Source organism: Elgaria multicarinata, chromosome 2 (genome assembly GCF_023053635.1).
Source record: "Elgaria multicarinata webbii isolate HBS135686 ecotype San Diego chromosome 2, rElgMul1.1.pri, whole genome shotgun sequence".
NCBI classification, from domain to species: Eukaryota; Metazoa; Chordata; class Lepidosauria; order Squamata; family Anguidae; genus Elgaria; species Elgaria multicarinata.
In genome coordinates this window covers 128,716,990-128,737,959 of record NC_086172.1, presented here as the reverse complement: position 1 = coordinate 128,737,959, position 20,970 = coordinate 128,716,990, and the positions used below count along the sequence as shown (strand labels likewise).

Here is a 20,970-nt window from a genome sequence, read left to right as displayed (position 1 = left end):
AAGGGGAATCGGGGAAATTCGGCTGGCATGTGCAGTGGGATTAACAAGCCATTGTGGCTTATTTCCCTCACTATGGTCCTGTAAACTGGCCCAATGAATGCCTCTGCTTAATCAAAACTGGTCTCACAGGTTAGGGAGCTCAAAGGCATCGTTTTAAAATGTCACAACAAAGGCTGCCTCCAGGCAAGGTTTTCAAAGTGCAATCGTCATACATTTTGACAGAGATTCCAGTCAATAATGTCATCCAGTTGTTGTACTCCTGTTTTTTCTGACTGCTTCTTCTATCATTTTTTTCTTACTGCAAAAAAAAACATTTTAAGGAGGGGAAATAGGTGAATAGCATCCAACCTCTGTGCAGGTGTGGATAGGAAAATGCATGATTGAGGTCCAGTGGGAGGGGTTGTCTGTGGGAAAGGGAGAGGATATGTTTGGGGTGCCCCTCCGTTCTCTATCACTTTCCTTACATTTTGAGTTGCACAATCATTTTGTGTCTTGCATGACAAGTCCTTTCCACTGAAGAGCTTTTATTTATTTTTGCTTTATTCAAACCTTGTTAATACGTTGCTTTAAAAATTATATGTGTCTGCAGTTGGTGTGATACTTCTAGTTCTCGTCATCAGTAGCCCCTTAATAAAATGTTTCCGAAAATTGTTTCTTGATGGAAGTACGTGTGCACAATCCCCACACAGAAGCTAGAGATTTGATTAGGAGATTAAACTGGGGCATATACATTATTATTATTATTATTATTATTATTATTATTATTATATGACCGTTCACACAACTTTGATGTAATCTGTATTTAAAATGATATAACCTGTAATGGGGGGGAGCTGCTGGGGGTGATTTGAAAGAGAGAAATTATGGATTTCCATCGAGCACTTTCTCTCCTACCATTTCTTACTATCAATTGTGCCCCTCCCTAAGAGGCATTAAAACAAAACAAGGGCCATCACATTACAGTTATGAGTTTTATGTAACATATAGTTTGTTTCAGATGTGCTAGTTTACTGCATGCAAAGTTTTTTCATTGAGAAGCATTAAAAAAAGGGCCAAGTTCTCCTATTAATAGGGAGCCGTGATTTGTGGAGGTGCACAGCTTGGCAGCAAAGGGAGAAAGGCTGGTGAAGAGCTGTTGCACAACTTCAGCAGCAGCATCTCCTTCCCAGGAGGGGACTGTTGAGCCAATCAGCGCTTTGATAGGATGGGGCCAAAGAGGCAGACCAAGCAGAATGATATCTCTCCTTTGTTTTTACTACAGTTCAACCTGAGGCTTGTAAAGGCAGACCTCCCATGTTGCAGAAATCTATTTCTCATATGCACCACGGGTATTGGTTGCCTGATCCAGGATATTGTATTGAACTGGTATTTAGAATAGTAGGATCATGTCCTGTTGCTAGGAGAAGAACTGCCTCAGTAATGTTACAGACTAGAAGCACGCACTTATTATGCTAGTTATGAAAACCCAGAAAAACAGATTTATATGATGTTACACGTAGAGCTTTATCACACCAGCGTTATACTGTGCAATCACTGTGAATTGCATGCAAAGGACTCCCAAAGTTTTCCAGTTTACAATCTGCTTTTATTGTGAAGTACTCCCATGCATCCTGCTTTAATTGTGCTATAAAGGCAAAAGACTCACCGTATTTTGATACTAGTTTTTGAGTGTATCATCCGAGCGGCCACTGGGGCGCAGGAGCAGGATTTGATATGAATTAAACAAATGCTTACATCTGCGTAAGATTTAAAGATAAAGACATCAAAATTGGCACAGTAATAGATATTAAGGAGAGCTTTAAACATACCAAATTTGAATCGGATTGGGTCATCCATTGATTTTTTTTATGATTTTTTTACATTTCCTCCCTTAAACCCATTTCCTGGTATGCAAAGGATCTAGCCGCCCAGTAGCAACAACAACAACGCTGACAGTTTAGCACTGTAGGGATAATTTGAGAGAAACAGGTACGTGGGATGAAGCTATGAGATTGCAAACAAGAATATTCAGTTTTTTAAAAAACGCATATAGGAAAGCACCAGAATTTTTAGAATTCACTCATTGTATGAATATTATTCTCTGTTATGACTTAATGCAGAATAATCTGAGTTCACTAAATAATTAAACTGCTAATATAAAACACACATACTACACTTATAGAATAATATATAGCATAATAACTACGTAAAGAATAATAACTGTTGGTATGTGGCATAAAAATACTATGTAGTCCAGATCTATCCATGTTTACTGGGAAGTTCAATAAGACTTATTCCTAGATAAGTGAGCATAGGGTACTTTTATAAACATAGTATTAATGAATTTCTTTAGCATTCCCCCAAAACCCTATGCTTTCTGCAGCTGTGTCATGTAACTGATGCCACACAAATTCAGAGCCACCGCGGGGCAAAAAAGACAGCCCCCACCCCATGGCTCCTAAGTAGTTAGTCAACCTCAGAAACTCTTGGAGCCAACTTTTAACTTCAATAAGTGAGAAAAGGTTTCAGGCTGAAGCCAAAATCAGGATTGCTGCCTGCCACTGCATCCTCCTCCTTCTGTTTAAACAAAGTCATATAAACGGCTCATGCGGACACAAAATGGAGAAAAACTGGCATTAACTCTAGTTATATTCAATTTTTTACTTATCGCATACAGGTTCCCAGCCATACCATTTTCTTTCTTCATTCAGCTATTGGGCAGTACAGAAATGTAACATATAAATATCTTTTATCATAAAGAAGCATAAATTTAGACATTTTGTCAAAAGCTTTAAGTACTCAGGGGTCTGCTTTATTTTTTAAAATAAGCTTTTTAAAGGAAAACCTTAATGGTATGTGCTGCGCTGGTGTCACCAGTGTGGTACATAACCAGATTATCAACCCTACTCATGTGGACAGAAGATGTAGCATCCACACTGTACTACAGTAGAAATAGCCTGGGCCTAGTCTATATGAGGTCGCATAAGCACCTTGAGGCCCGTCCTCCTGCATTCGTGCTCCTGCTGGGTAGTCCCCACAGCAAGGAGCTCAAAATGTGGGAGGGGGGGCTGCTGCTGACCCTTCTGCCCTGTTCCTCCCCTCCCCTCCCCCCACATAGACACACCAGGTTTTTCCCCTCCTCCTCCCTGCTGCCGAAGATAAGGCAGTCGTGGAGTGGGAAGTACATACCACGCTCCATGTTTTAAAAAAACGTTTAAGATGCCAAGTTCTGCAGAGGCAGTCCAGCGGCCATCCAGGCAGGATCTACACTACTGCTTATAATAGTTTATAAGGGTTATGACAACTGTTCAGGCCCAGGACACATTACATATACCATTTTCATACCGTTTTAAAAGTGTTATATTCTGCTTGGTGTAGATCGGCCCCCAGTTTGCTGGGCCGCCCCATTACTCTGTCCTTTAATATTTTTTACAGGTTCTTGGGTGTGTTTTTTTTACATGTTTCTGTGATGCTCTGCTGGTCCACAGAGGCGTGGAGATGGTCCAGCAGCCATTCGGCTCATTGAGCCACCCCCTCCCATCCAGACGATGGTGACCAATCAGGGATCACCATTGGCTGGGGCACACCTCTGCCATAGCTCTGAAGCAAGGTGATAGATGGCAGTTGCTGTTGTCGTCTTGCTCCATGTGGGAAAAGTCAGGATAAGTCACCAACTTTTTAAAATCGGAGCTTCAGGGAATTCACCCCGGGGCTTTCCCCTCATCAAGATATACCCCTGGTAGCATTATACAGAACACTGAGGTTCCTGTCAAGAGAACTTCCAGGTATGTACATGCATTTTCATATCCATTGTGAATTGATTCTAGGGACAGTGTCCAAAGCAGTCTGTGCAACACCAGGAGCAAATACTAGTGTAACAGGAAGCCAACGGTTCACAAAGCCACTGGAAATGAACCAAAATGGGGCAGAAAAGATGTCGCTCGTTTCTGCAGTTGCTGTAGGAAGCACTACCTTCCTGTTGTGCCAGTATCCAGTCTCGCAGGTACAACAGAATAAGTGGAGGCGCAGCAGCAATACTGACCCTGGTTTCCAACTGCAGCTGTCAAACACTTTTAGTTGTGAATTATTCCAGAAGAGACTTTGCTGTGACCATAAACAAAGTAACAAAAGGTTTCTATCAAAAGCCTGTGGAAGATCACGATTCTTTTTTCTCCTTAATCATCAAAGCAGGCATTCCTTCTCAGCAATGTATTTTCTATTCTACAGGAAATTTGTGAAAATCCACGCTTTATAATTGGTGGAGCCAACAGGAGTGATATCTGTCAAGGAGAGCTAGGTACGAAATCCTTTCTTCTGCGCTGTTTTGGGTTTGTTAATTTAACAGATTAGTTTATCACAGGCCATTTTCTAATTAACCCATGCTACAAGTGCTGATTACTCTAAAGAACAAAAGAAATAATTATTTGTAGAAGCACAATTATCTTCAGTAACAACCATTCTCCAGTTCCTCTTAGCAATTCTGACTCTTTAATTAGCCTTTCTGTTTACTTCCTCTCAGGCGATTGCTGGTTTCTAGCTGCCATTGCTTGTCTAACCCTGAATGAAAGGTTGCTGTTTCGTGTCATACCACATGACCAGACCTTCATAAAAGATTATGCTGGGATTTTTCACTTCCAGGTATGTGTTGTTGATCAGACACAAGAAGATGTTCCAGTTCAGCAAGAATATAAGAGCTGTGCTGAATCAGATCAAAGGCCTGTTTCACACGATATTCAACCAGATGCCAGTGGGAAGACCACAAGCAGAACATTATTATTATTATTATTATTTATTTATATAGCACCATCAATGTACATGGTGCTGTACAGATTACACAGTAAATAGTAAGACCCTGCCGCATAGGCTTACAATCTAATAAAGTTGTAGTAAACAGTAAGGAGGGAAAGAGAATGCAAATAACAAACACTCTCCCATTAACGTTTTCCAGCAACTGGTATTGAGAGACATACTGGCTCTGATAGTGGATATAATATAGAGGCATCATGAGTAATAGCCATTGACAGCCTTATCCTCTATAAACTAACCACTGAAAGACAACATAGAAATATACTGATAGATAAAAAGCCTATTTTAACTGCTCCTTTGCTGCTGCAAATCAGTCCTAATATAATAAAGCCCAGTCCCTGTCACACTGTGTAAACCAGCTCTTGATCATATTTATTTATTTATTTATTTATTTAAGTATTTTTATGCCGCCATTCAGCCAAAAAAGGCTCTCATGGCGGCTTACAAAAGTATTTCTTGACAGTCCCTGCCCACAGGCTTACAATCTAAAAGACATGACACAAAAGGAAAGGGGATTGGGAGGGAGGAGGAGGAGGGGGAAAAGGAAAGCAAATTCAGGCACTACAATCTTAGTTGGAAAAGTTCAGTAGTTACAGGGGACAGCAGGAGGGAGGGGGCTCTCAGCTGGAGCTCGACCCAGGCACGGTGGAGAGATGCCTGGCTGCTGCTTCCTCCCTCATGGTGGCCTCTGCAGTGGCAGTTGGTAGCAGGAGGGAGGGGGCTCTCAGCTGGAGCTGGACCCAGGCACGGTGGAGAAATGCCTGGCTGCTTCTTTCTCCCTCATGGTGGCCTCTGCATAATTCTAGCAAAATGTCGCTCAATGCAGCTAACAATAATAAAATACAGATACAATAATAAAATGCAGATTAAAATCAATTTTAATTAAAATATAGCATTAAACAAATTAAAAATGCAACAATAAAAGCAAAAGCAACACCCAACCAATAAAAAAAATCACTTTAGCAACAACTAGTCTACCTGCCAAACGTCTGCCTGTATAAAATGTACTTGCATGCCAGTGGTAGGACAATAGAGAGGGGGGGGCCATCCTAGCCTGTCTCAGTAGGGATTTCGAGAGCCTGAGTGTGGCAGCCAAGAAGGTCCTCTCTCGTCTCCCCACTAAACATGCTCCAATGGTGGTGGGACCAAGAGATTCTAATCCATCCAGAGAACATTTGCTATTATGCGGCGTAAAAATACAATAAATAGATAGCAGAGCAATTCTATGGTCCCGGGAAGAGCGCCCTAAGGACTATAGGAAAGGTTGGCGTCTCCTACAACTTTGTGAGGGGACTCTGCATTTCCAATCCCTCCCCCATGCTCTCCACCCTCACAGCTGCTGCAGAAAGAACCATGGTGGCTGCTTCCCGAGGTTGGAAAAGTGATATTGGATGACCTTGTAGAGGTCCAAAAAGGGGCATTCCAATGGGTGGGGAGGGGAGAAGCTGGGGTCTGCTGTATCCTGTGGCCTCTCTAGTCCTGTCAGAAGGAAAGAATGCAAAGGAGAACAGAGAGGCAAAAATCACCTCTGGCACTCCTCCCGCTGTGCCGGCAACAGGCAGACAGAGCATAGGATACTCTGAACTCTCTGAGATTGGAGGTTTCCATCTACTGGGCAACAATCCCATAAGACTGCATCCTAAATAAAATAAAATACTGCATTGGCTAATCTTCCTTTATTTTCTTTCTTTTTAACCTTTCAGTTCTGGCGTTATGGAAGCTGGGTGGAAGTTATCATTGATGACCGTTTACCGACATATGGCAAACAGCTGGTCTTTACCAAATCCTCCCAGCACAATGAATTCTGGAGTGCTTTACTGGAAAAAGCCTATGCAAAGTAAGTACATTTTCTTCACTTTGCGCTCTTCCTTCCTATAAATACTTGTTTCTGTCTGTGGTGAGGTAAAAATATGTTAATATAAAATAGTGGTATGTATCACAAGTCATCTTAGACTCCGATTATAAGTGGCCGGTTTTGCTTGAGGGCTCTTTAGGCCCACACTCCATGCAAGGAATACTCCTTTAAGTCTTTGTGTAGTTTACTGTATAAACTACACAATACTACTGTGTGTATTTACTGTATAAACTACACAATACTAAGACTACTGTTCCATGGGCCTCCTGTCAGAAGTTAATATCTAGAGAGACACAAGGTACATCTTGACGAGGGGTTTGCCCCAGGATGGATTGGGAGTGGTGGCAGATCATCTATATGATGCAGCCGCCATCGTGAAGCCATCCAAGGGCAAACCCCCAAAGCTCCGTTTTGAAAAAGTCGGACACTTACTCCGACTTCTTTTGTTTGCACCGAGTTGATGACAGCACCTGCCATCTGTCGCCTGGCTCTGGAGCTGCTGTGGAGGCGTGTCACAGCTGATGGTGACCCCTGATTGGTCACCATAGGCTGGACAGGGAAGGGGGTGGATCAGCGAGCCGAACAGTCACTGGACAACCTCCGTGCCTCTGAGGACCATCATTTTAAAAATATAAATAAATAAATAAATAAATAAATAAGGGTGGATGTGCAGAGCCAGAGTGCCTTGTTCCTCTCCCCCCCCGTTGTTTTCCCCCATTGATCTGTAAATGAGAAACTTCGCATTTACAGATCAACCCCCCCCAAAAAGGCTGACCCCCGAGCACCCATGCAAAGTCCCGTTCCTCCCCCTTTTGCTTTTTTTGTTTATCTGTAAATACGAAGCTTCGCATTTACAGATTTTTTAAAAAGAACTCAAAAAGCTGCCTCCTAGTGCCCATGCAATGTCCCGTGATGCACCCAGGCTCCGCAGATAGAGATTAGAAAATAAAAAAGGGGGGAGGAATGGCCCCGTTCCTTTCCTTATCCCCCCCCCCCCCGGCTTCTTTTAATTATTATTACTTTTCCAAAGGCACAGGCCAGAAAAATCGCACTTGCCTTCCTTCCCATGCAGATGCCAAAGTGCCTCCGTAAAGACAGGGGCTGGGAGTCAGGAGATCGAGGTTCTAGTCCCCATACGGCCATGGAAGCTCACTGGGTGACTTTGGGCCAGGCAGAGGCTCTCAGCCCAACCTACCTAAGAGGGTTGTTGTGAGGATAAATGGAGAAGAGGAAGATTATGTATGCCACCTTGGGTTCCTTGGAGGGAAAAAGGCGGGATATAAATGTAATAAATAAATAAATAAAACATACATGTAGGGAAGAATCAACAGAGTTATTTTATTTTTTCTTGCTCTTTTTCAGGCTTCATGGCTCCTATGAAGCACTAAAAGGAGGGAACACCACAGAGGCCATGGAAGATTTTACAGGAGGAGTGACAGAGTTCTATGAGATAAAGGATGCTCCTAAAGATACATATAAAATCATGAAGCATGCTATTGAGAGAGGGTCACTTATGGCCTGCTCTATTGAGGTATGTCTTGAAAAATATTAGGGATTTTCCCACATCCATAATTATTCCTGAGCCATCCCACAGTTTTCTTGAGTTTATTTCATACTGCTTATATTTAGTAAACATAAGGAAAACACATTCCAAGTTGGTGATCCGGCAGTGGATGAGGATTGACTGTAAGTGAACACCCATACACCTGTTCACCAATCAACTGGAATATTGCTGCAGTCAGTACACCCTATATTGGGTTGATTTAAGATGTGTCACAGTACCTTTACTAGCGTCACCTTCTTAGTGACTTTGTGTACAGATGGATTTCCATACACACGCATACACACATAAATAGAATAGGGCTTCCTCAGTAGAGGCACCTCAACTGTAAAACGCACTCCCCAGAAAAATGTGTATAAAGTCAGTATTATACTGGCAGTTTTATTCTACTGTGTACAGTTCTGGTCACCACACCTAAAAGAAGATACTGTAGTGCTGGAAAACCTGGAGAAAAGGGCAACTAAAATTATCAGGGGACTGGAGCATCTCCCCTATGCAAGAAGGTTACAACATCTGGGATTGTTTAGCTTGGACAAAAGGAGACTAAGGGGGGACCTGATAGAGGTGTACAAAGTTATGCACGTTGTAGAAAATGTGGGAAAGGAGACATTTTTCTCCCTCTCCCCTAATACTAGAACCTGGGGTCATCCCATGAAGCTGATTGTTGGGAGATTCAGGACAGATAAAAGGAAGTATTTCAAATATGGATGGCTTCAAAGGGGGTTGGATAAATTCTTGGAGGAGAAGGCTATCAATGTGTACTAGTCCTGATGGCTATGTGCTGCCTCCTGTATCAGAGCCAGTATGCCTATATACACCAGTTGCTGGGGAACATGGGTGGGAGCATGCTGTTGCATGTGGTTCCCTGGTTGACAACTGGTTGGCCACTGTGAGAACAGAGTGATTGACTAGATGGATCCTTTATTTATATTTATTTATTTATTTATTTATTACATTTCTATACCGCCCAATAGCCGGAGCTCTCTGGGCGGTTCACAAAAATTAAAAACATTCAAAGTATAAAACAACAGTATAAAACCATAATATAAAATACAATATAAAAGCTCAACCAGATAAAAACAGCAGCAATGCAAAATTACAAATTTAAAACACCAAGTTAAAATTTATTTATAAACTGTTAAAATGCTGGGAGAATAAAAAAGTCTTCACCTGGCGTCTAAAAGCATATAATGTAGGTGCCAAGCAAACCTCCTTAGGGAGTTCATTCCACAGCCGGGGTGCCACAGCAGAGAAGGCCCTCCTCCTGGTAGCCACCTGCCTCACTTCCTTTGGCAGGGGCTCACGGAGAAGGACTCCTGAGGATGACCTTAGGGTCCGGGAAGGTACATATGGGAGGAGGCGTTCCTTCAGATAACCTGGTCCCAAGCCACTTAGGGCTTTAAATGTTAATACCAGCACTTTGAATCGGGCCCGGACCTGGACTGGCAGCCAATGAAGCTGGAAAAGGACTGGCATAATGTGGTCTCGTCGGCCAGTCCCTTTTATTAAGTGTGCTGCCCTGTTTTGTACCAGTTGAAGTTTCCGGACCGTTTTCAAAGGCAGCCCCACGTATAACGCATTGCAGTAATCCAAACGAGAGGTTATCAGAGCATGGATAACTGTAGCTAGGCTATCTCTGTCCAGATAAGGGCGCAGCTGGTATATCAGCCTAAGCTGATAAAAGGTGCTCTTTGCCACTGAGTTCACCTGTGCCTCAAGTGACAGTTCTGGCTCCAAGAGCACCCCCAAACTACGGACCCGATCCTTCAGGGGGAGTGCAACCCCATCCAGGACAGGGCAAACATCACCTCTTCGGACAGATGAACCACCCGCTAACAGTACCTCCGTCTTGTCTGGATTGAGTCTGTTCCAGCATGGGTGTTCTTATGTGTCAGGTGCTAACCATATTAATATTTAGGCATGTTGGCATTTCATGATATTTGAGTTATTCACTTTGTTATATTGATCAAATATTGAACTATGGCTAGAAACTAGTTATTTTTATGAATGATGCAGAACTTTGTGTTCAGGAGATAAGTATCCAGCCATATTTGGATGCAAAGCTGTTATTGTTTCTTTTAACCATGGTTTATTGAACAAGCCAGGATCTCTCTCACACATTCAAGCAAACCATAATTTGTTTCACCTAACCCTTTTCCTTTTCCCTTTGTCTTTTCCAGGACAATACAGGCTTTGTTTATGGAAGTGTTCCTCCAACTAATATTGGTTTATTAATTAACGAAATGATGAAGAATGCAAATTATGCATTTTCAAATTCCTCAACCGAACAGACAGAGGAAAGGACAACTCTGGTTTGTATTTCCCAACTGTACAGTCATTAAATACCATTTATTCATAGAGGCTGTACTCACTGTAGCAATTATCCATAGCTGGTGATTTGCTCTGTGCTTTAGAGTGCAATCCACACAGAAGTAATGAGTTCAGTGGAGCTTACTCTCACGTAAGTAGGTATAAGTTGTTAGTTATTCTCATCCTTTATGGGGGAACACATATGTTTCTAATCAACTTCCCCTTTCTGGGCATTCTGGGACAGAACAAATTAATGTAAAAGAGCGGGACACGTTCCCCTTTTAAAAATTCCGCAGAAGGCATGGGTGTTATCCTTATATGCTTTTTCTGTGTTTTTCAGACCATAGCTCCAATGCTGTTTGAAAAGCGAATGGCTAATGGACTGGTCACAGGGCATGCCTATTCAGTTACAGCAGTGCAGGAGGTAAGTATGGAATTCACTTTATTCATATATAAGTACAAGCCAGAAATAAATTTTGTTAGGATATAAGAAAATGTTATATATTTTGTACACAAAATAAGTGGTTGAGCAACTTCATCATGAAAGAAAGGAATATTCACTGGTATCAATGAAGGGCAGAAGTTCTAAATAAGGCATTTATAGAACAGAAAATTAGAGAAGTTGAGAAGTTAGAGAAGTTGGCAGAATCCATTCTACTCCAAAGAGGATACATACACTGCAATTTCAGGTGGCTCTTTGTGGAATTAATTATACGTTTCTCCCCTCCAAGACAACATTTAAAGGAGAGAAGTTAAAACTGGTGCGTCTAAGAAATCCTTGGGGGCAAGTAGAATGGAATGGAGCTTGGAGTGACAGGTGAGTGAAAAGCAACCCTTTTGGAAGCCGTATTGTTAGGTTAAAGATGACAACTAAATGCACTTTGATTAGTCTGTGCCCCAAAATAAGTGATCTGTTTGCATTTTGATGTGAAGTTCAGAAATTAGTAGAGTTAGCGGGGGGGGGGGGGCAGAGGCAGAAGAAGTAGTAGTAGCCCCTAGTAGTAGTAGTAGTAGTAGTAGTATCTCGCCTTTTGCCCAATACTTTTGTAAGGCGGCCTTACAAAATTTAAAACATACACATTTTAAAACCTATGAAAAGAAATATACAAAAGTTAAAAATATATCAAATATATTACAATATTAAAACATTAAACATTTAAAATACATGGCAATTTTACAAGTCTTTAACATAGACAGAGGCCCAGATTATTTGCCAAAGGCCTGCTGGAACAAAGAAGTTTTTTCCTGCTTCCGAAAGCACATCCAGGAGGGAGCCAGTCTGGCTTCCCCGGGAAGAGAGTTCCGGAGCACTGGAGCAACCCCTAGCACAAAGCTAGGGTGACCATATGGAAAGGAGGACAGGGCTCCTGTATCTTTAACAGTTGTATAGACAAGGGAATTTCAGCAGGTGTCATTTATATATATGGAGAACCTGGTGAAATTCCCACTTTATCACAACAGTTAAAGCTGCAGGAGCTATACTAGAGTGACCAGATTTAAAAGAGGGCAGGGCACCTGCAGCTTTAACTGTTGTGATGAAGAGGAAATTTCACCAGGTTCTCCATATATACAAATGACACCTGCTGAAATTCCTTTTTCAATACAACTGTTAAAGATATAGGAGCCCTGTCTTCCTTTTCATATGGTCACCCTAACAAAGCAAACCATTTAGAGACAGACTGCTGATGTAGCACCCGTGCGAGGGATGGCGGGATATCATTTGCACTACAAAGCAAGCTGGGATGCCTGGCTGGCTGGGCAGGAGGACTACAGAAAGATGAGGGGGTGAGAGGGGCATAGCTTGTTTGCTTGATAGTCTGATGGAAGGACAGTCTGTGTGGCTTATTACTCACCATGGGTTAGTGTGAGGTGTGAGCAGGCCTTCTCTCATGTTACAGCTGATGAAAGAAAGGGAATCAATTAAAGTTAATTCAACATTTGCTAGACAAATGAAGTGTAAACCTTTAATTCATGAATAATGAACAGAAAGGGCTGTGTGCTAATTTGTGGTTTGAGAAGTGTTTTTTTTTTATCAGCTTTTGACTGAAAAATATTTTTCTCCGTTTATTGCAGTTCAAATGAATGGAATAGTATTGACAACGCAGAGAAGATCCGTCTGCAGCACAAAGTTGCAGAGGATGGGGAGTTCTGGTAAAGACAGTGCTTACTTGCTTATGTCTGAGCTTTCGTGCATACCTATGATCTCAGGGCCAGCCCTACCCTTAGACAGAGTGAAGCAGGTGCCTCAAGCAGCTGATTTTGAATGCCATGAGAGGACATTAACTTGTTATCTAATTTAATATTATTTTACCTTTATTGCTATGGAGGGGGAAGAGATGTTTGTGGGATTGTGTGCCTTAGGTGCCAAAATAACCTGGCTGGTGTTGAGTTCTATTGATGGAGGAATTTTCCTGCTTCGCTTCAGGCAGCTGTGCATGTTTTCCTGCCTAGGAGACAACACAAGCATCCCCAAAGGCAGTCCATAGAGTGGTGGTCATCCAAAGAACACCATACAATTGTGAAATGCCCAGAGTTTGGCTATTGGGCAGCACAGAAATGTAATAAATAAATAGCACATTAATGCTTTTTTCCTATCCCTTCTACCTCTAGGATATCATTCCAAGATTTCTTAAGGTTCTTCACAAAGCTTGAGATTTGTAATCTCACACCTGATACTCTAGAGGCTGATAAGCTTCATACATGGACAGTTTCCGTCACCGAAGGGCGGTGGGTGCGAGGCTGTACAGCAGGAGGCTGCCGTAACTTTCCAGGTAAATAAAATATTAGGGGTGAAATCCAATGAAATTCTTCCACTGACAGAACTGTTTCTGTCAGTGTTGTCGGGTGAGGATGATTCCTTCTTGGGACTGCATCTGCTTATTTGCCCTCAAAATCTAGTCTGGAAAGTTGGGAACAACCCCTCGCCAAGCAGATTTTTGGGATGTGCTGTTGGGGGAAGGAGAGGTTTCTTCACATCAGGGCTGGAGCATGGGCAGCAATCTGACATGAGCCCAAAACCAGGAGGTGTGAGAGAAACGCTACAGTCAAGAGCGAAGAGCAAATTAGAACTGAAGGACAAATCAAGAGTCAGGAGGCAAGGAGCAAGCCAGAAGTCAGGACTGAAGGCCAAACAAAAGATACAGGAAAGCATCAGAATTCAGGAAGACTTTGTTGCTTGAGCAAGTCTTCAATGAAACAGGCAGCCCCTCTTATAGTCCTTCTTGTCCAGGAGGGTCCAATACTCAACCTGGTTGGGTGGGGTCAGTGCACGTCCTGAAGTTACTAGGGTGCCTAGGCAGATGCTGCAGCATGTAGTTCAGTGACTCATGATATGGGGTGACCTCACACAGATCTGAAGATTTTCAGTTTGAGCCCTGGAAGCTCCTGACACTTCCCCACTTTTCATGGGCAGGGAGTTTTGATGTAGAAGAACATTCAGTCATGCATTCGTACTAAGAAGCTCAGCCGTCATGGCTTTTGTACACATGTATATTTTATTAGCATCACCCTGGTACTTTGTCCAATAAGATTTTTCTGCAAGGTTGCATAGCACAGCGGGGAGTAAAAGAGTCCTATGGCAGGTGTGAGCTGATTGTGCTTGAGCAACTTAAAATTATATGGTAATATGGTAGTTACCTGCATGTATTGTACTCAAAAGCCATGACCTGTGCATCCTTGTACCTTAATTTACTTACTAGAAATTGCCCTCATTTGAGTAGGCAAAAAATGGGAACTCTGAATAACGCAAATGCCTTCTGATCTCCAAATTACTTCAAGACGTAAGCAATCCAAACTTGAATTGGCCAGTTTAATGCTCTAGCAGGGAAATGGAGTGGGGCCAGGGGGAAGGGGGCATGGCAACCTGGGGAACCTGGAGGGCCAGATTGGGATCTGAGGTGGGGCAGATTTGACCCGCAGGCCTGAGGTTCTGCACCCCTGTTCTGAAGCATGGCTTTATAATTTTGCCAGCGCTAAATCAATCAAATAGCTAGGGGTCCAAGCTCTACGTGTGATTGCTGTACATGGCCCATCTAAACTATCTGTTTTGCTGGCCAGTGATTCTCCCTGGGTTTGCCTGAACCTCATCATCTATTACACCTCCTCTGCTGGTTTGAGACTAATCCAAGCTTTATTTGGAGAAATGTGTCAAAATATATAAAGGGTTACCTTTGACCTTTCCCACCCACCCCCAAGGGGTTCTACAGCAGAATTGAGTCCCAGATCTCCCTTCTCACGTAGGCTGAAAGTACAATTTTTAAGGAAATTAAAATGTAGTTTTAACGTTTTCGGATGGGTATTTTGCAGGCACATTTTGGACCAATCCTCAATATCGCTTGAGGCTCTTAGAAGAAGATGATGATCCAGAAGACAATGAAGTTGTGTGTAGTTTCCTAGTTGCCCTGATGCAGAAAAACAGGAGGAAAGAACGCAAACTAGGAGCCAACCTTCTCACAATTGGTTTTGCCATCTATGAGGTACCATAGTTACTATGTTATCCCACCCCATTGCTTCACTTCCAATTAAATAATTTGAGCTGATCAGACTCCAGCCAAATATTATTCCTCCTACCTGATGGTATTTCACAGCAAGATGAAAAAAAGGAAACGTTGTAGTAGTTGCTCTTAAACACCAACATTTTAAAAGGTGTTTGACCTGGCATGAGCCACTTTCTAAATATTATTCTTGTAAGTAAATATATGTATCCTCCCTTCAACTTAGAAGAAATTAAAATGTCTTAGTATAATAGCTGAATTCAAAGATGGATACAATGGTAGCTATAACATAGTATTTACCAATGTAATTACCTACTGATGGGTTTTTGCTTCCTGAAGACCGATTTTGACCAAAGCCAATACATAATGCATTTCTGCAAATGGTATCATGATTTGATAATAGTAGATATGAAGTACATTTTTTTATTTTTCTGTGGCTAGATAACATGAAGGAATAAATGCTTGATTAGACAAGGAAAAACAGATGTTGATATTGTTGTTCTTGATTGACAAGGAATATAGTTTGTATTGCCGCTTTTATATTTTTTAATTTATGGATTTTCTTGATTGGCCTGCCATTTTAAAACTTGATTTGCTTCCAGGACCTGCCATTTTCAAAACCACTTAATGGTAGTTGATTATCTTGGTCTTGTAATTTGACAGAGATCTGTGCAGCACTTTCAAAATCAGAGATTTAATTCATTGCATTTCTATGGTGCCCTTCTTTACAGGGTTTTAACCCTCCTTTGGAGAGTTTTCTTGCTGTAAGCTAACAACCCTGTAAGGCAGATTGATAATATTTATCCCCATATTGCTGCTTGGGGAATGAAGCTCAGAGAGAACAGCTTTGCTTCAGGCTGCTTAGTGGCAGAGGCAACATTTGAACCAGCAACTTCCTGATTTTGTAGCTCTCTCTCTTAGCCTGAGCTAAGAGACTATATTTAACTATCACCTTGATTAATATTGAAAAGGATCCAGGACCATAGGCAGGCAGGGATCCTTCTCTTCTTTAATTCTCTATGGATACAGCAGCTGCTACTTAGATGTAACCTGAGCAAACATTGGCAAACACTGTAGGCTGTGACTGGTAGATGTAAATAAAGGTGTAAAAAGTCATTCCTATCCATCCCTAATGGCATTTCTACTTTGTTTTTCTCTCAGGTGCCGAAAGAGGTATGAGCAGAGTGGCGGGAGACCTGTCGATAACTTGGCATAACATCCTGAAATTCTGTTGCTTTTTTGTTTCTTTGTGGCAAACATTTGGAATTGTCCACCTTACGTTTCTTAACAGTGATTCAGCATAAATATGAGCTATAGGTATACTAGAGTGACCAGATACAAAAAAGGGCAGGGCTCCTGCAGCTTTAACTGTTGTGATGAAGAGGGAATTTCACCAGGTGCTGCAGGCATACAAATGACACCTGCTGGAATTCCCTTTTCTATGCAACCTTTTAAAGATACAGGAGCCCAGTCCTCCTTTCCATATGGTCAACCTAAATTCTGGTGCAACATTGTTTGCCCAATTAAATAAGCAGCATGGCTGCTTCGAAATAAAACACAATAAAACATGGGGAGATCTTCTGTATCATGGCCATTCGAGCTCTTCAGCACAGCTCAGTTTAGCTCAACTGAGGTGCAGTATTCAAAGTTATTCACTGTCTTATATGCTACTTGACATGTTTGGGAAATATACATGATTTTGTTGGCAGTTACTTGTTGGTGTTCACAGATGCAGGGTGACAAGAAGCATTTACAGAAGGATTTTTTCCTCTACAATGCCTCTAAAGTGAAGAGCAAGACTTACATAAACCTGAGAGAAATTGCAGAACGCTTCAGGTTGCCTCCAAATGAGTATGTCATCATCCCGTCAACATATGAGCCTCACCAAGAGGGAGAGTTTATCTTAAGAGTTTTCTCAGAAAAAATAAGTCTTTCAGAGTAAGTAAAAACACACACCTCACATTCTGTCTTTTAAAAGAATTAAATTAAAAATAGCATTTTAATAATGCCTTTTGAGTATTCAGAGTGCTACGCGTCTATAACTTCAGTACTTCTTTTAACAACCCTGTAAAGTATAACTCAGCTGAGCAATGCCCAAGGGTCTGGGAGCCAATTCCATCCCCTCAGAACCCACCGAGGTGCATACCCTGTAGCCATGCTGCTGAATTCAGTGGCTCAGCAGCAGGAGTTGAAGACGAATTGGCCACCTTGGGAGACTTCTACCCTTAAAGGCAGTCTGAAAAACATTTTAAATAACCAAAAACAGTTTTGCAGAATTTTAGTGGTGTGGCCGCAGCTGTAGCAGCAAGAAAGAGCCTATTTAGCTTTACAACAGCAGTTTTAAAAAATTGTTTATAGGCTTTTGTTATAGCAAAAATAGACAAAGCCTGCAATCATTAGTGGAACCTGCTCCTGAGTAATCATGCATAAAATTGTGCTGTACCATGACTACCCCAACAGATATAACCCATGTGGCCTGAACACTTTTCTGGCACTCACCAAGACGTCCTACCTCTCCCAGTTCTTAAATTTATTAATTAACACATTATTATTATTATTATTATTATTATTATTATTATTATTATTATTATTATTATTATATATTTCTTACCTGTCTCTCCACTTGGATCAAGACAGGGAACAACAGCGAATATAAAACACAGCTGGGATTTCTGGGAAATAAGTTTCTGTTGATACTGAAAACTGTGGGTTCAAGTGAGTTGTTTAGTGCATTGGGCCTGTGAAGCTTGTCATTGAGGGCATCATCACCATACCTGAACCCAATGGTATTAGGCAACTACCGCCCAGTTGCAAACACTCCTTTTTTAGGGAAGGTGCTTGAGAGGGTTGTGGCGGAGCAACTGCAGGCACTCTTGGAGGATACTGATTATCTAGACCCATTCCAGTCTGGGTTCCGATCTGGTTACAGGGCTGAATCAGCTTTGGTCGCCCTGATGGATGACCTTTATCGAGAGAGGGACAGGGGGAATGCAACCCTGTTAATCCTGCTTGATCTCTCATCGGCTTTTGATACCATCGACCATGGTATCTTCCTGGATTGACTGCGTGGGATGGGCATCAGAAGCACTGTGTTACAGTGGTTCTGATCCTACCTACAGGGTCGTTTTCAGAGAGTAGCATTGGGTGACCAATCCTCTGCCCCTTGGCAATTCAGCTATGGAGTGCCGCAGGGCACCATCTTGTCCCCAATGTTATTTAACATCTATATGAAGCCGTTGGGAGCGGTCATTAGGGGATTTGGAGCTAAATGCCATCAATACGCTGATGACACGCAGCTCTATCTCCCTGTGACAACTGAATCAGGTGAGGCTGTGCAGGTCCTGGACCAGTGCCTAGACTCAGTAATGGGCTGGATGAGGGCCAATAAACTGAGACTGAATCCTGGCAAGATGGAAGCCCTGTGGGTGAGTGGTTCCCAAGTCCGGGAGACAGACTCATTGCCTATTCTGGACAGAACCCATTTCTGTTGTTGGAGGCTCAAGTAGCTGCCACGGCCACGGTGGTACAGGCATTGGTAACCTCAAGATTGGATTACTGCAACGCGCTCTATGTGGGGCTGCCCTTGAAGCTGCTCCAGAAGCTGGAGCTAGTGCAGAATACTGCAGCTCGGCTGTTGTCTGTAGCTGCCCCTTTCCAGCATGTAACTCCTCTGCTAAGGGAACTGCACTGGCTGCCTATTCGCTACCGGGCCAAGTTTAAGGTTCTTGTACTTGTGTACAAAGCCCTAAACAACTTGGGACCAGGATACCTGAGAGAGCGCCTTCTCCCTTACCAACCTGCCCGGTTACTGAGGTCATCCGAGGGTCTGATCCTGGTGGTTCCACATAGATCCATCTTCCGATTGGAATCCACCAGGGGAAGAGTCTTCAGCGTGGTGGCTCCCCTCTTGTGGAACTCCCTGCCTCTGGAAGTTAGGCAGGCTCCAACCTTGTACTTCTTTCAGCACCTCCTGAAAACATCTTTATTCCAAGAAGCCTTTCCTTAATATGCAGCCTTGAATCGCTGTTTTTGCTTCTTTTAAATTTTTGTTTTAACTGTTTTATTCTGTTTTTATTTTCATTTTATCTTGTACGCTGCTCTGAAATTTTTCAATGGGGAGCAGTATATAAATATTCTAAATAAATAAATAAATAAATAAATAATACCTGCAGACTCCCACTTGTTGAGCATGCATGAAGGGGCTTTCTCCTGTATTGGCCTCAAACTATGAAATGCGCTCTCTTAAGAACTATAATTAGTCCCTACTCTACTGGTCTTTAGAAAGGCTATAAAGATTTATCTGTTCAATTTGACCTTTCAAAATGTGTAGTTTTTATGCCTTAATGTTTTACTGTATTAATACTCTTGTTTTTATTGTTTTAAATTGTTGTATAACATTGGGCCAGATCTACACCAAGTGGGATATGACATTTTACTCTGTACTTACTCTGTACAGCACCATGTACATTGATGGTGCTATATAAATAAATAAATAATAATAATTTTGAAAATGGTTTGAAAACGGTATATGGAGTGTGTCCTGGGCCCCAACAGTTGTCACTACTGTTATAAACCATTTTAAAGCAGTAGTGTAGATCTTGCCCTTGAAAGCTTTTTAGCAGTTTAGGAATAATAATAATAACAACAACAACAACAACAACAACAACAACAATATAACAATACCTTGTACTCAGTGTTTTGGCCTTGGGGTCTTTTGTGCCTATAAGCCATCTTGAGTGCCATTTTTTGGTAGAAAGGTGAGTTGCAAATCAAATACATAAATAAATAGTTACTTGCCCTTTGCCTGCCTCCCATCGCAGCTATTTTGTTGTGGTTCCTAGGATAGTTTCTCAAATTTCCAAATGTGCCCATGGACACATTCTCTCTGGACAAGTCAAGTAGAGAGATACACATAAGAGGGGAGGACATCTTATTTATTTTTTCTTTATTTCTTTCCCCCTTTCCTGAACCCCCTCTAATCTTACAGGGAAGTTGAAGACAAGATTGAAGTAGGAAACCTTTCTGTGAGTACATTCCCAAAGGAGCCTTTTGGTGTTTAATTCATGAAACCACACAAAATAGTTATTTGTGCCATTGTCAGTCACCATTGTCTGTTTCTAGACTTTATCACTATTGTAGTGTTGCTGCTGTTTGTGCTTAGGAGTGGTTACAATGCCATAAAAACCATACAAACTTGCTATGTGCTTTAAAACAAAGTTGGCGACAGTATTCATAGCTCACTCTCATCAATCATTAGCTGCAGGGCCCAGAGTGATGAAAAGGCTACCTTTGGGCCTCCACTCTCAGCTTATTACAGGGTTGTTTTTTAATGAGCAGACACATCTGCGTTTGTGCTCATACAGCACTTCTGTGTCTGCACGTGTATGTGTGTGTGATGAGCCAACGGGTAGGACGTATTTTGTAGTGTACTGCCCTCTTACAACTACCACTCACTCATTTGTTTCATCTCCACTTCTTCTCTCTCTCTCTAGCCACTCATCTTTGTCTCAGACAGAGCAAACAAGAACAAGGATCTAAAAGGTGGTGAGGGGCATAAAAAGGGCAAGGAAAAAGCAAGCACGGATAAGAAAAAGAAAAGTGATGAGGTTTATGTATCGGACAGCATGAGGAAAATAGCATGTGCTAGCATGTTTTGCTAAGTGGTCACAGCCAGCACGACTCTTCTGACATCATACTTGCTTCTTTGGGAGAATTATTCCCAAATGGAATTATTCCCAAAACATACAAAATATTAGAATTGCAGCACAAGTAGGCAGGAACGAAGAGCGTCATCATATGGGGGGAATCGTGTTTCCTTGCCATCGCTTCTCCACCCGCACGTTCGTCCCTCATTTCGAAAGAGGAAGTAAACAACGTGCACGCGGCCCATTCAGTGGGCCGTTTGGATCATCCTGCTTCTCCTGCACACAGCAGGAGATAGCAGCAAGCTCCGTCTCAAAAAAATA

At 42.1% G+C, this 20,970-nt stretch overlaps 2 protein-coding genes across 2 annotated transcripts in view; one reads left to right on the top strand and one right to left on the bottom strand.

Annotated features, from left to right (window-relative positions):
• Nucleotides 1-20,970, bottom strand: part of ZNF106 (zinc finger protein 106) — a 137,478-nt gene that overhangs the window by 50,040 nt on the left and 66,468 nt on the right. The window lies entirely within an intron of this gene.
• CAPN3 (calpain 3) overlaps nt 1-20,970 on the top strand; it is a 34,818-nt gene that overhangs the window by 1,141 nt on the left and 12,707 nt on the right. The window contains exons 2-15 of the mRNA XM_063117665.1: nt 4,207-4,276; nt 4,499-4,617; nt 6,489-6,622; nt 8,003-8,171; nt 10,382-10,513; nt 10,852-10,935; nt 11,243-11,328; nt 12,585-12,662; nt 13,122-13,282; nt 14,817-14,986; nt 16,166-16,177; nt 16,734-16,942; nt 19,992-20,028; nt 20,497-20,610. Of these exons, the coding sequence (XP_062973735.1) occupies nt 4,207-4,276; nt 4,499-4,617; nt 6,489-6,622; nt 8,003-8,171; nt 10,382-10,513; nt 10,852-10,935; nt 11,243-11,328; nt 12,585-12,662; nt 13,122-13,282; nt 14,817-14,986; nt 16,166-16,177; nt 16,734-16,942; nt 19,992-20,028; nt 20,497-20,610 (1,575 nt within the window). The remainder of the gene's footprint in view (nt 1-4,206; nt 4,277-4,498; nt 4,618-6,488; nt 6,623-8,002; nt 8,172-10,381; nt 10,514-10,851; nt 10,936-11,242; nt 11,329-12,584; nt 12,663-13,121; nt 13,283-14,816; nt 14,987-16,165; nt 16,178-16,733; nt 16,943-19,991; nt 20,029-20,496; nt 20,611-20,970) is intronic.